The 17,539-nt window shown below is 59.2% G+C and overlaps 1 protein-coding gene across 3 annotated transcripts; it reads right to left on the reverse strand.

The window, feature by feature from the left end:
* Positions 1–1,957: 1,957 nt before the first annotated feature.
* On the reverse strand, positions 1,958–6,615 carry CIRBP (cold inducible RNA binding protein). 3 transcript variants are annotated; one of them, XR_003249304.1, is made up of 8 exons: positions 6,537–6,615; positions 5,760–5,868; positions 5,568–5,674; positions 5,100–5,238; positions 4,932–5,016; positions 4,731–4,798; positions 2,266–2,370; positions 1,958–2,093 (listed from the first exon to the last, which is right to left on the reverse strand). XR_003249304.1 is itself a non-coding variant. In XM_026038856.1 (7 exons), exons 2-7 carry the CDS (start codon positions 5,860–5,862, stop codon positions 4,292–4,294), a joined length of 516 nt encoding a protein of 171 aa, XP_025894641.1. In that variant the 5' UTR covers positions 5,863–5,868; positions 6,537–6,615; the 3' UTR covers positions 2,282–4,291. The 3 variants fall into 3 exon arrangements, 2 of the variants coding, with proteins under 2 accessions (XP_025894641.1, XP_025894640.1); XM_026038856.1 differs by lacking the exon at positions 1,958–2,093 and having other exon boundaries at positions 2,282–4,308; positions 4,731–4,795; XM_026038855.1 differs by lacking the exon at positions 1,958–2,093 and having other exon boundaries at positions 2,282–4,308.
* Positions 6,616–17,539: the final 10,924 nt, after the last annotated feature.

Below are 17,539 nucleotides of genomic sequence, written 5' to 3' on the forward strand. Positions count from 1 at the left end.
CCCCCCCCAGGCCGCCATTTCGCTCCTCACAGCAGCTGTTCCCCCTCAGAGCAGGAATCTCCCCGGCCTTGGTGTCCATTTCTGCCCCCCTCCCCCCAAACACCTTGCCCCTCGTTGCAGTGATGGGGCCCGCAGCAGAGCCGAGCACCCCACGAGAACGGGAACGGAGAGCGGGCTGAGCGCCGGCAGGGCAACATTCCCAAGGGCCTGTCCCTCCGGACACCCAGGCCATTCCCAGGAACCCATCCCTCCATCCGGCAGCCTTGGGCGCTTGGACACGCAGGGCAGGCCCTGCTGCCCTCGCAGCCCCATTCCCCATTGTTAGGAGCACAATAGCCACCATTATAACCACCACCTCCGGAGCCTCAGTGGGGCGAGAGGCTGCGCTGCGAGGGCCCCTTCCCACCACAGCAGCCCGAGCAGCTGGGTGAGACCCGCACATAGAGGTGCGGGATGGAGAGACAAAACCTGTTCTTCTCTCAGCACAGCAAGGACACGCACCACAGCAGCAAGGGCCATCAGTTCATCTCATTGCACCAGAACCCTGCCTCCTTCTCCTCCAAGCTGCTAGAAATACCCTGCACATTCCAGCCGCCATGCCAGTGCAAATCCTTCTTCCTGTTGAGCTGGCACATTCAGGGGATTTAACAGAAAAATAAGACCTCATTTTTCACAAGCATCAGATGCCTGCATCAAATCAATTTAAGACCAAGGAGCAAGGCTGGCGGGGCAGCTAAAGGTCCCAGAATGAACAGGCATTTTGACGGAGACACTTGTGATCAGTGAGACGACGTAGTGGAAATTAGAGTAATTTAAGCAGCTTCCACTCCCTAGTGTAGCATGACAAGACACAGGTATCACCTATCAAAGACAGCACCCTCAAGAACAGCTTGAATTAGTGGGATGCACTGGAAAAGAGGCACCCCAGTGCTGGGATCCCGTAACATGAGGCCAGCAGACGGAGTAGAGGACAAACCCAAGGAATTCTGTGGCCATCAGCTCTCATCTACTTCATTACAAGTCAGTGAGAGCAGGATGTGGTGTAAACGCATTTTAAAAAATTCTTCATATACAGAATGGCAACATCTCCTATTTAGGAAAGATGACGAGTATTTTATTAGCCATGCTACACCACAGAAAAAATACAAAACTGACTTTCCAAATGATGGTTTCTGCACTCAAGCTGAGGCTGATTGTGTATTTATACTATGCAGACATCTGGAGTGTATTAGCTACATACAAACATGCTGAGGTTTTAAGGCTTCAAACTGCTAGGCCTGGGCTGCTCTAGCCCTAGCTCTGCTGGCAGCTCCGTGCTCGTCCTCTCACCTCATCTTCCCAAAGTGAAACCAGTTGCTGTTGCTACTTACCACCAACCCAAGCCCACTTGCAAGACCGTGCAACCACAAGTGCACCCCAAAACTCATCTGCTGCTTTTCCTCATTCCCATTGTAGTGGGTCACAGGAACATCACATTTCACAACAAAACACATTATGTTTAATTAAACTGTTAGGCATGAAAACAGCTCATTCATTGCTCAAGCCCAAAACAACTTGGGCATTCAAACGCCAATTAAACATTTGTATTTAAGCTTTACTATTTCAACTGGCAAAAGCAACTTTGTTTTTAGAAAAAGCAATACCATTTCCATCTTTATGGAACTGCTTATCTAACAGTATTCAGATGTACTTCCTTCATTAGAATTTTGCGCATACAAAAGCAATGCAACTAGCACACTTAATTCAAGGGCACAAGGATGTAAATTCTTATCTCAAGCTTGCCAGCAATGACAGGGTACAGTTTCTATGCACCTCCCCATCAAAACAACTTTTTTCTAAAATAATTTAGCCTAGGCAACACTCCAAATAACTATTTCTATTGTACAACTGGGCCACAACATACTATTCTTATGTTTTTCCCACAAAAGTATTACAGAGATTCAGTTTTGATTCCATATACTGCTATTTTATTCTATTTTCACTTGTTTGCTCCATTGGTCTATATATAAAAAATTGGTAACAACATTGCTCAAATTTCTTCTCCACTCCAGTCAGTATCTGTCCTTCTTGGTCTTCTCCGATGCATCTCAATGCTGAAATAAAGTTAAAAATGTGTATTTAATTTACAGAAAAAGAACATGCGAAATTCTCATCTAGGAAACACTGAACACAAACATAGAACAGCACTGTTAAAACAGCAGTTGACCAAATCTTACAGTTCAGGAAAAAATCAGGTTGAGGAGCAGACTGGACAAAGGCATTTACCTGCTTGGTGGGCTCAAGTCTCAATACAGCTCCCTTAGAAGGAACGCACTCCTTTCTCAGGTTTCCTGTTCAGCTTCCACGTTGAATGTCCATCTTCTCTTCAGCCTGCCAAAGCAAATATGCATTATTAATAATATCAAGCAGAGGGTGTGCATCGTTCCCCACCTCCCCCCAACACAAGTCACATCATAAACGAGGGTTTCACAAGCCATTCGCTGAACCCATCACATCACAGAAGCACAGTCTGGGAAAACTGTTCCGGGGCTGGCTGATGCCTTTGATATGCCAGCCAATCTATCATTGATCCCTAAGCAGAGTGTTAACCACTTTGACATGGCTGCTTAGGAAGTGTGGGCTATGGGAAAAAGTTAATGGCAACAAGTAGGATGGCAAAGAAAGCTACAATTAAAAAAGTGAGCAACTTAATGAAGTCTAGAAAGAGTCTCAAATAGATGAACACATATCAAGTCAGGGAATTCGGTTTCCCATCTTGCTTCCATACCTACTAGCAAGACATGACTGCATGCCCAACTCTGATCTGTGGAACTGAAGTTGTGCCACAAGCCAAAGATTGCATACGGCATGGGTTAAAATTTTTCCATCAGTTGACCAAAATTGTCAAAGGAATATTTCACAGGTACATTAGACTTTCAAATGAGCTCTCAACAAGAGGAAGGATGCGGACATGAGCAAAAGGAGTTACCTCGAATTACAGGACTATTTCCACATATGAACTAGCCAAGAGAGCAGCTTTCGTCTCAGAGGTTTCTGTTGGAGGCACAACACTTCTTTTCTCCAAGGACACTGCAGTTTCCATATGCTAGCAAAGAATTCTTAGAACTTGTAAGCAACGACAAAGCTAGCTAATTACGGCAATTTACCTACCATTGAACACCGTGTCAAGCCAGTAACTAGTCCAGGTACCAAAGGACTGATTCTTTACTACAGCTTTTCCATGTCTGCTTTATTTTAAGGAAACATTGATTATCCTAACCAGCCAGCTGGCATTCCCTTCAACTTTGCTGGCTCAGGCTTCAAGTACCAAATACCCTAAGGTATTTTTACTTTCAACAATCTGCCTCTACACAAGTTTCACTACTCTACGTGAAAATATGCTTAAGATATTCGCATGTCAAGACTGCTTCAGATTAAGTTCTAGCGACTCATCAATCTGTTTTGCTCTAATACTATCAGCAATTGTCTCTCCTCTGACATCCTCTATTACTTAGTCTATTCTTCAAGGACTGTGTTGTGCAATGAAATGTAAATGTCAGGAGCAGAGTTCATTTCAGACGGTCTTTTAATAGGCTTCGTAAAGCCAAAGAAAACTGTATACAAGAATCCTTTACCACTTCAAATACAATATCAATGGAATATGCATATTTCTTCCAGTAAAAAAGGACAATATAAATAAACATTTTCAAGAACCTCTTTTATGGTAAGTTTGCAAGTCTATTTCTGGGTAATTTACATCATTACAACAGTAAAAATACCGTTATGCAACTTGAACATACAAGCAAGTTTCTCTTTAGATATATCAAGGTGGTTTGCCTTCCAATTTGTACCCAGGCTGCATTCCTACCTTGCTACACTAAAGGAATGTTACAAAAGACGAAGGTAATGCACTTAAAAAAAGAAAAAAAAAAAAGAAAAAAGAGTCCACAGCTTGTTCAGCTTCCAGTGAACATTGAATTAAAGGTCCTTTCTATCTCGAAAGAAACTGAATTGGGGCCCCAACTTCACAACTTTAAAAAAACACCTTGGCTCATCATGAAGGATAAAATAAAATCTGAAGTGCTTTCAAAAAAGATTAAAAACACTTGAAAGCAGAGCTTTCTTAAAGAAAAGTCTAATTAGACCATCTCATAGCAGAAGCTGTCAGGCTGTGTTTGACAAGATTAGAACTGATAATACTACAAAAGTGAAAATACAAGTAGATGTACTACACAATAACGATTTCAGCGAAGCTCCAAAAATCTTTATAAATACAGCCATTGGAAGGACGATCTTGAGTCAGGAAGGATTTTTACTCGTTGTGTGTAGCTGAGGACAAGAAGCAGGCACAATTGTAAAGGCACTGAAGCATAGACAAGTTCCAGCATTTTACTCCCTTGCATTATTTCAGAAGCTAATGCTAGTTCACTATGGCTTAAGAGAACTCCCCCACCCTTGATTAAAGCTTGTTAGGGTACCTGAGGTTTGTCTTAGTCTCAAGCTCGAGGAATGTAGTTAAAAACTTGCTTTGCCTTAGATCCAAGCAACTCCTACACATGCATTACAAATTAGAAATTTAAACGGCACAACCACATCCGAGGCTTGACAGATTGGTTCTTACAGGCAAGAACAGAAACAGTGGTACAGTCCAACTGAGCCTTACAGTACTTCCAGACTTCAAGACAGGGTCAGAAGGTTTAGAGAGCTCCTACAGCAATGTACACATCATTCCCATTTGAACTAAGACTTACCGTAACTGTCATAGCTGTCTCTGTAGGATCCTCCTGAAGATCTGTCACCGTAACCACCTTGACTCCTGCTGTTAAGAACACATTCATACGTGTTATATTTGTTCATCTCCCACTGGAGCCTACTGATTTCTTTTTTTTAATAATTTGCCAAAGAGACAAAGTGCTCTACAAAAAACATCCAACTATCTGCAGTGACTGTACCTGCTATTATAGTAGTCTCTGGAACCGTTATAACCTCCACTTCTGGAATCAAATCTGCTTCCGCCATAGCCTCTGTCTCCACCTCCTTCAACAGACAAAAGTTTCCACCAGCATGCTGCAAATTTCCCTCACCCTATCAATGAGCACCCATCTTTGACACTTCCTCACCTCTGGAGAAGCCACGGCCCCGACCTCTGCCTCCACGGAAAAAGCCTCTGCCCCCCGAAGCCCCGCCTCTGTATCCACGAGATCTGTTCTCTGATGATTTTCCAGCCTGATCAACTCTGATCTGACGTCCATCTACAGACTGAAGTCAGAAAAAAGAAATACATCAATGTGGCATTTCAATAGTTGACAGTAAAGCAGACAAAGAATTACACACCCAATTCTCAGCTAGGTAGTACCAAGAATTACTAACTTGCACAAATAAATCATTTATTCAATATTACAACTATGCTATAGCTTGCTACAACTAAGTCAGTTGCCTTCCAGTGTATTTGCTCTATCTTCCCCCCTCCTCTATACAATTCTACAGAACTTCAGTAACTTAAATTACTTTTTTCAAGTTATTTCCCTGCACAGGGACACACACTGCTGACTTCTCTTATTCCCCGAGGTATTCCAAAGGCTCCTTACCTTTCCATTCATAGCCATCATTGCATCTTTAGCATCGTCTATATTTTCAAAAGTAACAAAGCCAAAGCCTCTGGATCTTTGAGTCTCTCTGTCTTTCACTACAACGACTAAAAAGAAAAAAATAACATCAGTATCTATGAAAAAAACTACAAAATTCACGGAAGTCACTACTGCTCGTTATTGTGATCTTACCTTCAGAGATCTGTCCGTATTTAGAAAAGACTTGTTCCAATTGCTGCTCATTAGTGTCGAAACTCAGACCACCAATGAAGAGTTTTCCTTCATCAGATGCCATTTTGTCCTGCAAAGCCAATATATCATCATTAACCAAAAACATACTTGCAAAGCCTAGAGTTTGCTGCATCGCGCCCGGCACTGAACGCACACCCGTACACGGAGGAGCCTCGCGCACATGGCTCCTACGGAAGGGCTTTCTCTCGGGAGGCCGCAGCGGGGAGGACCCGCGTGCAGCCCCTCACCCAGGGCTCAGGGCAGGACCCCCGGGCGCCCGGCGGGGGGACCCAGGGGGCGGCCCCGGCCCCCTCGGGTGCAGGCGGCCGTGGCCGCAGGGCGCATGCGCGCCACAGAGAGACCCCCCCCGCAGACCCTCACTCCCGAGGCCGCCCCACCCCCCGCGACCCGCCCTCTTGGCGCAGGCGCGCTACGACGCCCCTCCTCCCGCCTGCCGCCATTTTGCACCGCTGAGGGGAGTCGCCATTTTGTTTCTGAGCGCGGATTTCACCTCTCCAGCCGTTCCCCTCTGCACCGCACGCGCAGAGCGAGCGGCCAGGGCGGCTTCGCCGCGCACGCTGCACAACCCGAGCGAGCAGCAACGCCGTGGGACTGGCACGGTGATTCAAGGCCCTCCTAGGCAGCGAACACGCTGCTTCCAAGCGCATCACGCGCCAGTAAGGCACCCCAAGCGCAGCCTGACACGGCCGCGTTGCCGCCGTCCCGGACGCTCCTTACCGGTGCTCTAAAGCGGGAACGTCTACACGCCACTTCAAAGTCTCAGCGCGATATACGCCGCGGCTGGCGGGGCGGCGCCTTATAAACCCCTGCGCCGAACCACGCCCCTCTCATGAATATTTAGATAAGCCCGCCGCAGGGCGGGGCGGGTGACGAGAGCACGGCACCGCCGAGGTGCCGCCGTTTGATTGGGCGGGGATTATTAATATTCATGAGACACTAACACGGGAGAGGGGAGGGAATAGAGGAAACAAAACTGCTGCATCCCCCCCCCGCCCCGCCCTCGCTCCCACGTGGGGGTGGGGCGTGGGGAGCGCCTCTGATTGGATGAGCGCCCGCAGCACGCCGGGCGCGAGAGCCCCTGTGAGAGAAACTGAAGTGGAGGCTGCCCATTGGCTGGCGGCGCTTCGCGCCCCGCCCCGCGGCGGGAGGGGGCGTGGCCGCGCTGCCCCAGTTTCGCGCCCTTAGCGGCAATGCGGCGGCCGCTGCAGACAAAGGGGCAACCTCAGAGGCTGCCGCCATCTTGCGCGGCCGGACTGGGTGGCTGGAGCGGCGCTCGGGGGTCGGGGACGACGGGTCCCTGGCAGCGCGGGGCATCATCATCGCTCCGCGGAAGCGGCCGCCTCTTGTGGGGCGTGCGGCTGGCGCCACCACCGCCGTGCCTGGCAGTGAGCAGGGTGCGAGGCATCCACAGAGCCGCCCTGCCACGGGCTCCCAAGCGAGACCAGTTTTATGAGGGAAATAAACAAATAAGTAAAGGGTTCTGCTCAGCCCGCTTACCGTTTAAGCGTCTAAAAGCCCCCGCTGGTATTTTTCTGAGTGTATCTTCATTAAAAACCCCGGGTCAAGCGGGAAGCTCTGGCACAGATAATGGATTTCTGGAAGGGCTGCGCTGGGTTGAAACGGGCTGAAATCACCGCTGGTCCTGCAGCCCCTTCCTGCCCCAGCCGCAGCTTCCCTGATTGCAGCGGGCAGGAGGACGAGGCAGAAGCGACGCCAGGATGGGCTCCTTGTCAGCCCCTGCTCCACAGAGCAAGGAAAATAATGCGGAATTCTGCCTGAAGCCCACAGTGCATCCCGGCCTCCCGGCGCGTCCTAGCGTGTCCGCGTCTCCCACCACCCTCCGCTGCCTCCCTCGCCCCAAAGCAGCCTGTGTCAGAGCACAGAAAGGCCCCGTCCCTGTTCAGACCAGGGCTGGCTTTAAATCCCCCCTAAAAACGCCATTGATTTCCTAGGGAGCACCAAGGACTAAAGGGAGCCACAGTGGAATGCGGCGCCTCCGGCCGCTGCTGTTGTATAAACGCTGGGAATGCTCCCGCTCTGCTCCCTGGGGGAGGAGATCGGGCTTTTCCTCCCCATTGCACATCCTGTGTTGGGGATCTATAGGGGAAGAGGTTTTGTTTTGTACACAGGCGGGTATAGTCATTCTGAAATGCAGAACATCCTCCGTTCTGCACTTTTCCTGTTATCAGAGGGCCATGCACAAAAATAGCTGTTTTGGTACCCCCGGGTACAGCTTTTGCATGGGAAAGTTGCACGTTTTGGGTTCCCTGTTAAAGATATCCGTCCTGCCAGGTACCGGCGGCTCGTGGTGCGGCCCTGCGTGACCGGCTGTAGCTGGGGTACTTGCAGACACGTTAAAAATACAGCTATTGAGAAGGATATATATCTGTTACCATTAGGGCCTCCTTACTTTTACAATCATTTAAAAAATAATTAATTTTCCAGCACAGAGAAGAAATTAACAGCATTAATAATTATTATAATATGTTTTTAATACCATCAGCTGGTACTTGAGTATAGCTGAGATGTTTTGCAGTAAAAGGTGTTTCACACTCAAAATATTAGAGCAGTAACTTAAAACAGGGTGAAGCTGCAAATAGCAGGATAAGGCACTGCAACATTTTGTGCAAATCATTTGTTTCCCGATTTGAAGCTTTTTTTTTTTTTTTTTTTTTTTATGTTAAACTCTAACATAACAGCTCTCTAGCTGACAACAAAGGTTGATGTTTTAATTGAGCACACTATATCACCTTGTAGCCCCTCAGTGCCCCGAGGACAGCAGGGACGGGGGCACTCGGGTGCCACCTGAGATCCCAGACCAATTTTTGCCCTGGGAGAGGGAAGCGGGACGGCTCAGTCGCGAGCTGGGTGTCCCATAGGGCGTCCTGATTAAATTAGAGACGTGTTAACACGAGCATTGTGGTCCTGGGTGAGGGCGGCAAGGTGACCTTGACGTGCAGAGCCGTTTTCCATGGGGAGACGCGGAGCGGCGCTGGCTCCTAGGGGCTCCACGCTGTGAGGGACGAACACGGCTGTTTTTAATGGTGCTCGCGCCCCTTGTGCACCGAGGGCTTTGCTCCAGCCCCGGAAGGGAGAAGCATCTGCACCGCTGCCCTGCTCCAGCCCAGCATTCCCGCCCTTCCCGCAGGGGGGGCACCGCGGGGGCTCCTCCTCCTCTTTGTTTTCCCGGGATTGCAGGGAAGGAGGGAGCGCGAGGCCGGATTGAGCCTGGCGCCCCTCTGGCCTCCGTCCCATCCCTCACCGGAGCCACGGGGAGAAGGAGCAGTCGTGTGCGGGAAAAGCCCTTCCCAAGGGAGGAATCGACGGGTGCTGCCCCCAGCCCGGCCGCTCACGCTCCCCTCGGCAGCCCCGCAGGAACACGGAGCCGCTTGCAGAGACGGGACCCCAGGCAGAAACGTTCCCTCCTCCCGTCCTCCCTTCCCTAGGGCTGCTCGGGGCCAAGGCACAAGCGGCACCAACTGCCACCTGCGCCAGGGGACGGCGGCAGCGGTGCAGGGGTCGGATGCGCCTGGGACTCACGGCCACACATCCTGCCCCAGCAGGGAGGGAAGGGAGGCCCAAAACTGCATCAGGAACCACTGCCAGTCCCGGCTCGTCCCTGTCCCGCGTCGTCCCCAGCCACTCCAATGTCCCCTCGCAGCGAGGGGCTGCAGCTACGGGAGCCCAGCCCCACACAGCAGCTCTGGGTGCCCCTGCACCCAGACAGGGCAAAAATAGCCCGCGGTAACCACGGCAACAGGCCTGGCTGCGGGAAGCGCTTTTATTAGGAACAGCTGCCGCGCTCCGCTGCCAAATTAGGGAAAATCGGCCCCTTGGAGCGCCTGCCACTGCCTCTGCCAGCAGGAATGCGGAGGAGCAGGGCCGAGGGCTGTGCAGTGCCTGGGGCGGCTCCGCAGCCCCCACGGGGTGCCCTTGGCCTGTGGCTCCCGCCGCTCCAGTCCGGGGCACCAGGACATCGTTCCTGGCTGCAGAGCCCCCGGGTCCATCCCCGCAGCAGCTGGGAGAGCATCCGCGGGGCTGGCGCTTCCTGCAACACTGGCGCTTCCCGCAGCACCGGCGCTCCCAGCAGGGCCGAGCAGAGCCCTCAGCCCGCGGCCGCTCCACACGTGGCCCCATTACGTTTTCTCTCTCTTTAACCATCACTGAGCTCATTTGCAGCACGGTGCTTCCGAGGGTCAGGACATGCTGCCTAAGGCACCAGAAACCTAGGAACTTGCTCTGGGAAAGCCCTGGGCGACCCTGCTCGCAGCCAGCACACCGCTGCCTTGGAACAGGAGGACAGGGAGCGATCGGGTTCCCCGTGCAGCTTCCTGCAGCTCCCAGTCCCTCTGCTGCCCCCCTGGCACGGGCAGAGCTGGCCCCGGGGGTCCCGTGCCACCCTCCGCTCTGTCCCCTCCACGCTGCCAGCGGTTTGGGCAGTGGCGCTGGCAGCCCCGGTGCAGCCAGGTGCTGAGCACTGCAGCGGCAGCAGAGGGCAGCCCTGCTGCACGCACGGCCCCGCGCCAGCGTGCGCCCGTCACCCAGCCTCAGGCCTGCGCTTCGCTGCGGCCTCCTGTGCTGCGCGTACGGCCCCTCGCTGTGCCTGTGTGCGGGGCCGCTCACGGCTGCACGGGCGCAGGGAGCGGGGACAGGGCCGTCCGTCTCTGCAGAGCCCGCAGGGAGCCGTGCAGGACGCGGTGCAGCCCCCAAGCTGCCCATCGCTCCCGCAGCCGTGTGCACACGCAGAGCCGCCTGCTGCAGCACGCACGGCCCCGCAGCGGCGCTGCCGGCTCTGCTGCCTGGCCCCAGGGACTCCCTGTGCCGGGATTGAGTCACCCGCCTCCCCGCGCCTCAGTTTCCCCACAGGGACGGCGGCTCTGGGCACTTTTGCAGCAGGCAGCACAAGCCAGAGGGCTGTGGGGCCGCAGCTGCCCCACGCTGGGGTCCCAGTTGGATGTGCATGGACCAGGGTGCTCCACGGGGGAGGCTGCCGGGGCAGAGGGCTGGGATGCAGGATGGCCGTGGGGTGACGGTGCCCACGGAGCTGCCGACCGCAGCGATGGGAGGCAGGAAGGAAGTGCCGGGCACTGACTGCAGCTGCTGGGGGCTATTCCTGCTGCGCCGCCGACTCAGCACAGCCCGGGGCAAGACGTGCTGATCCAGCCCTTGCCTGCGGCACCTGCATGGGGTGGGAAGCAGCGCTCGCAGCCAGCGTGCACCGCCAGCCTCGCGCGCTGCTTCGTGGGCAGAGGTGGGAGCCGCCGTGGTTCCCAGGGGCACTGGCGCCCCTGCAGGCACATGGGAACAGAGCCCCAAGGCCGCAGGGATGGGCGCCGGCCCACGCAGAGCCTGGCCGTGGCTGCCAGGAAGGGCTGCAGTGGAGGCACTGGGGCCGGCGGGTTCGCACCAGCTCAGCACTTTCGCAGTACACTTAGTCGCAGGCACCCACGCACGCCGAGCGAGCGCGCACAGAGAGGCCAGGGAGGTGCAGGGTGCTCAGCTCCCATCGCCCACCCACCTGCGCCTGGCCATGGAGACCGGCCGGCTTGGGAGAAACAGCCTGGGAATAAAACCTCGTCCAACAGCACAGGGTGGGTGCCCTTGTGTGCACCTGAGCGTGGCCGCACGCACGACATTGTCCACAGCCTTGGTGCCAGCTGGGGAGCATAGAGGATCCACCACTGCGAGCGTTCTGGGCAGGGGCCGTACGTGGGGCTGGGTGGGCATCGGGGACCCGAGCTCAGCAGGAAAGGGCGCCGTGGGGCCGGGTGGCTGCGAGTCATTGTGAAAGCAGCGCTGGCGCGCGGGCCTGGGAATGGCGGGCGCCGGGCAGCGCCTCCGCCCCGCACTGACGCACAGGGGCCCTGCACACCCCGCACACCCTGTGGGGAGCCCTGCACTGCCCCAGCACACCTGCGCACAGGGTGCCCCTGGGCAAGCACCAGAAGTTGGGGCAGAGACGGTAAGGAGGCTGAATGTGCCCGAGGGCAGCCCGGGGGCACAGCTGGACATGAGGCACTGCAGCCGCTGGGAGCCACCAGCTGGGCACATTGGAGCATGTGGGAGAGTGTCCTGCTGTGCACCCTGCAGCGCGTCCTGCAGCACAGGGCCACCGTGGCCAGCTGGTGCACGGGACCGGCTCCTCCCGCACCCTGACGTCCCATCCCAACCCTCGGCTCCGTGCTGGGTCCGTGACCGTGGCCACTGAGGGGGCCGCGATGGCATGCGGGACTGGGGGCCACGTGGCCACGCGCGGCCGGGGGAGCGGCAGGAATGCGGCACTGAGTCACCGCTTCCTCTGCGCGCTGTGAGTCAGCCGGCAGGCGCGCGGCGACGCGGCCAGGCGTGCCGGCCCCGGGGGGGGCAGCGTGCGCAGCGCAGCGCGCGAGGGCAGCCCCGGACACGCCACATGCCCCACAGCCTGCGCGCGGGACTGACGCAGCTGCTGCGGGCGCACAGAGGGGCTGGCTGCATGTGTGGGGCCCCATGAAACGCTGCTCCATGCACGAGCGTGCCCCGCGTGCACCCGCCTTCCCATAGCGTCCCGGCGTGCGGCTAGTCCCCTGGCACCCAGGCCCCCTGCGCTGGCCCAGGCCACATGGCTCTTGGCCTCTTCCCCCCAGGGGGCTGCACGGCTGCCTGTACCCCACAGCCACTGGGTGGGACTGGAGGCTCCAAGGCCAAGAGCACCCGTGTGGCTGGGGAGCCCTGGGCCACCAGCTCTGCCTGGTGGAGCTGTCCCAGCTTGGCCAGCCTGTGCCCGGCTCCTGTGGCAGCTCTGGGTGGGGGCTGCCTACACCAACGTGGCATCGGCCCTAGGCCTGGTATTGCCCCCAGCCCCGGCATCACTCCAGCTCCGGCTTTGTCCCCCGCCGGGCAGCCCCCCCTTGTCACTCTTTGCCACTGCCTCCCTGCAGCCATGGGGCCGCCGAGCCCGCGGTGGGGCCGGGGGAGCCGCAGGACCCCGCAGCGGGCGGGCGCTCCCCCAAATCCGCGCTCCCCCCGGGCGGGCCCTGGCACTGCAGGCGCGGGGGGGGGGGGTCGCGCGCTGCCCGCGCCGCGGGAGCCGGGGCGGTCGCCATGGCAACGCGCCTCCCTCGCGCCGCTGTGAATGAATGGGCCGGGCGCGCGCGGCGGGCGGCGTAGCCATGAATGAAGGAGCCGAGCGCGCCCCGCGGGGCGGCGCCCAAAGCTCGGCTCGGATCGCCGCGGAGCGGAGTCGCGCTTCCCGCCTTCCCACCGCCCCCTGCGTGTCCGCGGTGTCTCCTGTCCCCTTTGCACCCCAGCTCTCGCTACTCGCTCCTCGGAGCCCTGTCGGGCACCGGTGACGGAGCGCTCGCGCGTGCAGGGCTGCAATCCCGCTCCGCCGCCCAGCGATCCGAGTCGAGCTTTGCCTCTGGCTCGTGCTGCGGAGCGCAGCAGAGCGTGGGCCTCCGGTTCCACTGGCGGGCGGCAAACCCCGGCGCGGATCTCGGGGGGGGAGCGGACGTGCGGGTACAGAGGGAGAGGGGATGCGGCTGGACCCAGGACCCGCGGCCCAGGCGGCGCCTTCCCCGACGCGCCCCACCCCAGGACAGGGGGACGCTCCTCTGCACTGGGGGATGCTCATCCCACTCGCGTCCCTGCGCTGCGTGGGGCCGTCATCGTGACCTGCCCGCCAGGATGGGCCCCACGGGCCCCACTCACGGCCGTGCTGACGGCGGCGCGGCTGGGGCCGGAGGCGCCGTCTCATCTTCCCGGCAGGGCCGGGCACTCCCGCGGCCCCGTTCCCAGAACAAGCGGCGCGGGAAGCGCCTTGCGACACGGGCGGCGCCGGAGGGGGGCGCGGGCGGTCCTAGCTTAGTCACCACCCGGACACGCACGGGGCCACCCACCCACGGGGTAGCCAAGGTCAGGGGACACGCGGTGACACGCAGTGTCACTCAGTGACACTTGGAGGTGCATCCACACGCTCGCAGTGGTGCCTGCATACATGTACACACACGTGCACACACATGCACACACCTCCCGGTGACGCCGAGTGACAGGGTCCTGCCCCTGGGCCGCTTGCGCTGTGCTGGGGCAGGGGGAGGCGGCCCCCAGGACGTGGGGCGGGCGCGGGTGGCTGCTGGGCTGGTGCCTGCGTCACTGCTGCGCTGACGCATCACTGCTACCTGTGGGTCCCGCGCGCTATATATAGCCTGGCATGCGCCCCATCTGCTCACCAAGCTGGCACGCACGGCGGGGGGGGGCACAGACAGCCCTGGAGTGGCCTTGTCCCCTCTGCCAGAGCTCCCCCCCAGCCACCGTGGTCCCAGGTGGAGCAGTGGCAGGGGCAGCAGCAGCCCCATGCCCCCCCCGGGCAGCGTGACAGTGGCTCAGTGCCTCCTGGCAGTGCCCTGGCTGGCAGGGCCACCATGGATGTCACCTGCATGAGCTGTGCAGCCTCTGTCCCCACGGTACCATCCCCAGGGTAACGTCCCCATTGCAACCTTCCCAGGGCTAAGCCTGGAACGGCCCTCCCTGCTGCAGGGAGGTGGGGGATCAGATCAGCCACATGCACAACCCCCCTACCCCCAGCACCGGGCAGAGGTCCCGAGCCCTGCATGGTGCTTTCGGGGGGCTGCCCTGACCCACGGGGCCAATCCCCGTCCTGTGCAGCGTGGCCCAACTGGTGCAGGACGTGGCTGGGGCGGCAGCAGCAGCAGCTGCGGGAGGGCGGGCGGCTGCCCGGGAGCGCCAGGCAAGCAGCCCCGCGCGGACCGTGAGCTCAGTGGCCAGGCATGCGCGGGGGGGCCGGGTGGGACAGCCTTGCGGGAGGCCGCACACGGGACACGAAGCATGCAGGGCTCCACTTGTCACACGTGGGAGCACCCCGGGCACGGCGCAGGCTGCACAGGTGTGTGCGGCAGGACCCCAGCTGCACACGCGTGCGCGCACGGTGCTCCCTGGGCGCTTGTGGCAGCCGCTGCAGCTCCGTTCCCGGTGAGCGCTGAGCACCCGGGCTGCGTCCAGGCCATGTGCAAGCCCCGTGGGACGTGAGCGGGGCCCCCCGCGTGCGGGGGCAGCCTCGGGAGCCGCAGCGAGGCCGGGCCGGAGGCCGTGGCCGCCGGGGGGTGGAGTGCGACATTCCTTGCGGCCTTGTTATTTTATCTGGTTCAAAGTCAGTTCCTGGAATGTTTTTAATTCCAGGATCCCAGCCCTGTGTCGGCAGCGCCGCCCCAGCTGCCGCCACCGCCCCACGCGGGCGCTGCCCAAGCTGCCCCCGCGCTCCAGACGGGCCTTTGCACCTGGGTTTGGAGCTGCCTGGTGCTGGGTGTCCCCTGGCACCTGCAGGAATCACTAATGCCCCTGCACTGGGTGCAGGGGTCAGGACACCTCCATGTACAGGCCCTATTCATAGAATCATAGAATCATAGAATCATAGAATCATAGAATCATAGAATGCCGAAGGTTGGAAGGGACCTCAGAGGTCATCGAGTCCAACCCCCCTGCTCATGCAGGGTCACCTAGAGCACGTGGCACAGGGCTGCATCCAAGCGGGTTTTAAAGATCTCCAAAGAAGGAGACTCAACAACAATTCATGGTGTTCCCAGTGTTCCTGGTGTTCCTGGTGTTCCCAACCCCTGCCAGGGACTTGCTGGCTGCGCCATCACCCACCCGGAGTCTGGCAAAGCTGTCGCACCAGCGTCAGTGCTGGGACCATGGGGATCCCAGCCTGGGGGTGCTCCATGGTGCAGAACGACCCTGGGGCACCCAGGAAAGCGGGGAGCTCCCATGGGCCTGGCTGTGGCCGGGGCTGCGGTGCCACCGGGAGCTGGGCCAGCTGCACACACGGAGCAGGTCTCGCCCCCCGGGGTGTTTCTGGACACGCTCAGGGTCGCCCCGCGCTGTGCTGGCCCCTGCGACCCAAGGCAAATATTTGTGATGGTGCCGAGGCCCTTGCAGGGTGTTTGCCCGGCGCAGGGCCAGGCACAGCCCTGTGCAGCCTGTGGGGACACGGGGACACAGTGACCCCCACGCAGGCCCCCAGGCAGCCCCAGCCCACGGAGCAGCCCTGGCGCTGCCTGGTGCTTTGAAGCGCGGGCTTGGCACTACCCAAGGCCTGGAGGGCCGGGGCTGGGCCAGGCAGGACAAGGCAACCTGGACGCCTGGGCTTGTGGCTAGGGCTGGGCACGACCGGGAGGAGGAGGAGGGCAGGGACACCCGGCTCCCATCCCAGCTCTGGGGCACCCTGTGGGTTTGGGAGTGCCCTGCACCTGGGCCTGGTGGTCAGCACCATTCCCGCCCAGGACCTGCCGCGTTATCCCGGGCATCTGGCGGCCCTGGGCGCTGTGACGTCAGCCAGGCAGCGCCACGCAGCACCCGTGTCCCGGCTTGTCTCTCCCGCGCCGCAGACTCCTCCCGTGGGCGCTCATCCCACGCTGCGCCATGCCCTGCGTGCAAGTCATGACAGCTGTGCCATGGGGCGACCTGCACACATGTGTGCACGTGCATGTGCGTGCACAGCAGCCATGCACCCCTCTGCAGCCCCACATGCCCCCCAGCATGCAGCGAGCCCCATGGGGGGCGCATGGGTGCCTGCGCACACGTGTGTGCACATGCATGTGCATGCATAGAAGCTGTGCATCCCTGTGCAGCCCAGCAGCGAGCCCCGCGTGGGCGCCTGTGCACACACGTGTGTCCGTGCGCTGGCCCGGGCAGCAATTGCCTTAAAAGGCCTCTGCCCCTGGCGCCCGGTGCGCGGCCGGCTCCGCTTCCCCTCACCAAATTAGGTGTGAGCAGCGCGGGCCGGGGGTGCCGGGGGGGCGGCCCGGGCCGCGCTCTACCCGAAATGACGTCAAGGCCGGGAGGTGGCAGCGGGGCCGCTGCAGCGCTGTCACCGCAGCAGCTGGGGCCGCTTCCGCTCCCGGCCTCGGCTTCCTCAGCGCACACCCTCCCCTGCGCTGGGGCCACCTCCCTGCTCAGGAGGAGCCTGGAGGTCCCTGGGACCAGGATGAGCCCCCAAATCCCCCCTCAGAGCACCAGCAGCAGAGGGTGGCTGCAAGGACAGGGGCTACTGGGTCTCTCTGTGGTGACGCTGGTGACCCTGGGGGGCAGAGCCGCCTCAGAGGCACCCACGGTGCCCGTGCGGGCGCAGGGGCGCGAGGCAGCCGGGCCGGACCCCAGGGAAGAAATGGCACCCGTCAGCCCCCAGAGCAGCCGCCACCCCTAGCCCTGCGGTGGGGCAGCCCCGGGGGGGGTCAGGGCAGCCACGCAGGGAGGGCACCGGCTCCGGCCCGGCCGGTGGAACCGGCTCCGCGTGGCCACGGCGGAGGGGCCCGCGGCACCGGGCAGCACCAGGGCGGGTTGGCCCGGTCGGGTGAGCAGTGCCAGGCTGGGCCACGGTTCCGGCTTCCCGGAATGCAGCCACTTCCCCCCCACACGGGGAAGGGGCAGGGGTGGTGACGCCCCCGCCTTTCTCTTCCTCCCGGCACCAGCCCCGAGCCTGGGAGCGCCCGGTGCGCTGGGTGCTGGGTCGGGTCACAGCGGTGCCAGGGGGGCCACGGCCGCCTCCTACTCCGGGTCCCCTCACCCACGCTGCAAGTGCAGCCCCCACGCTGAGCACGGACAGCAATGGCAGGCGGGGGTGCACCAGACTGCCCCAATTTATTTCAAAAATAAAAAATAAAGTATTAAAGACCAAAAGCCTCGCTCTGCCCTCCCCACCCCCTCCCCCAAACACACAAAAAAGACTTTTA

This window comes from Nothoprocta perdicaria, unplaced genomic scaffold (assembly GCF_003342845.1).
Source record: "Nothoprocta perdicaria isolate Ctin4 unplaced genomic scaffold, notPer1 scaffold_218, whole genome shotgun sequence".
Classification (NCBI taxonomy): domain Eukaryota; kingdom Metazoa; phylum Chordata; class Aves; order Tinamiformes; family Tinamidae; genus Nothoprocta; species Nothoprocta perdicaria.

Bases quoted from the DNA above. Each gene is read 5' to 3' on its own strand.
- CIRBP (XM_026038855.1), bottom strand. From the start codon at position 5,862: ATGGCATCTGATGAAGGAAAACTCTTCATTGGTGGTCTGAGTTTCGAC. The intron at 5,675-5,759 runs GTAAGATCACAA...TTTTCTTTTTAG, and splicing joins ATACGGACAGATCTCTGAAG to TCGTTGTAGTGAAAGACAGA. The intron at 4,799-4,931 runs GTACAGTCACTG...TGTTCTTAACAG, and splicing joins AGAGACTACTATAATAGCAG to CAGGAGTCAAGGTGGTTACG.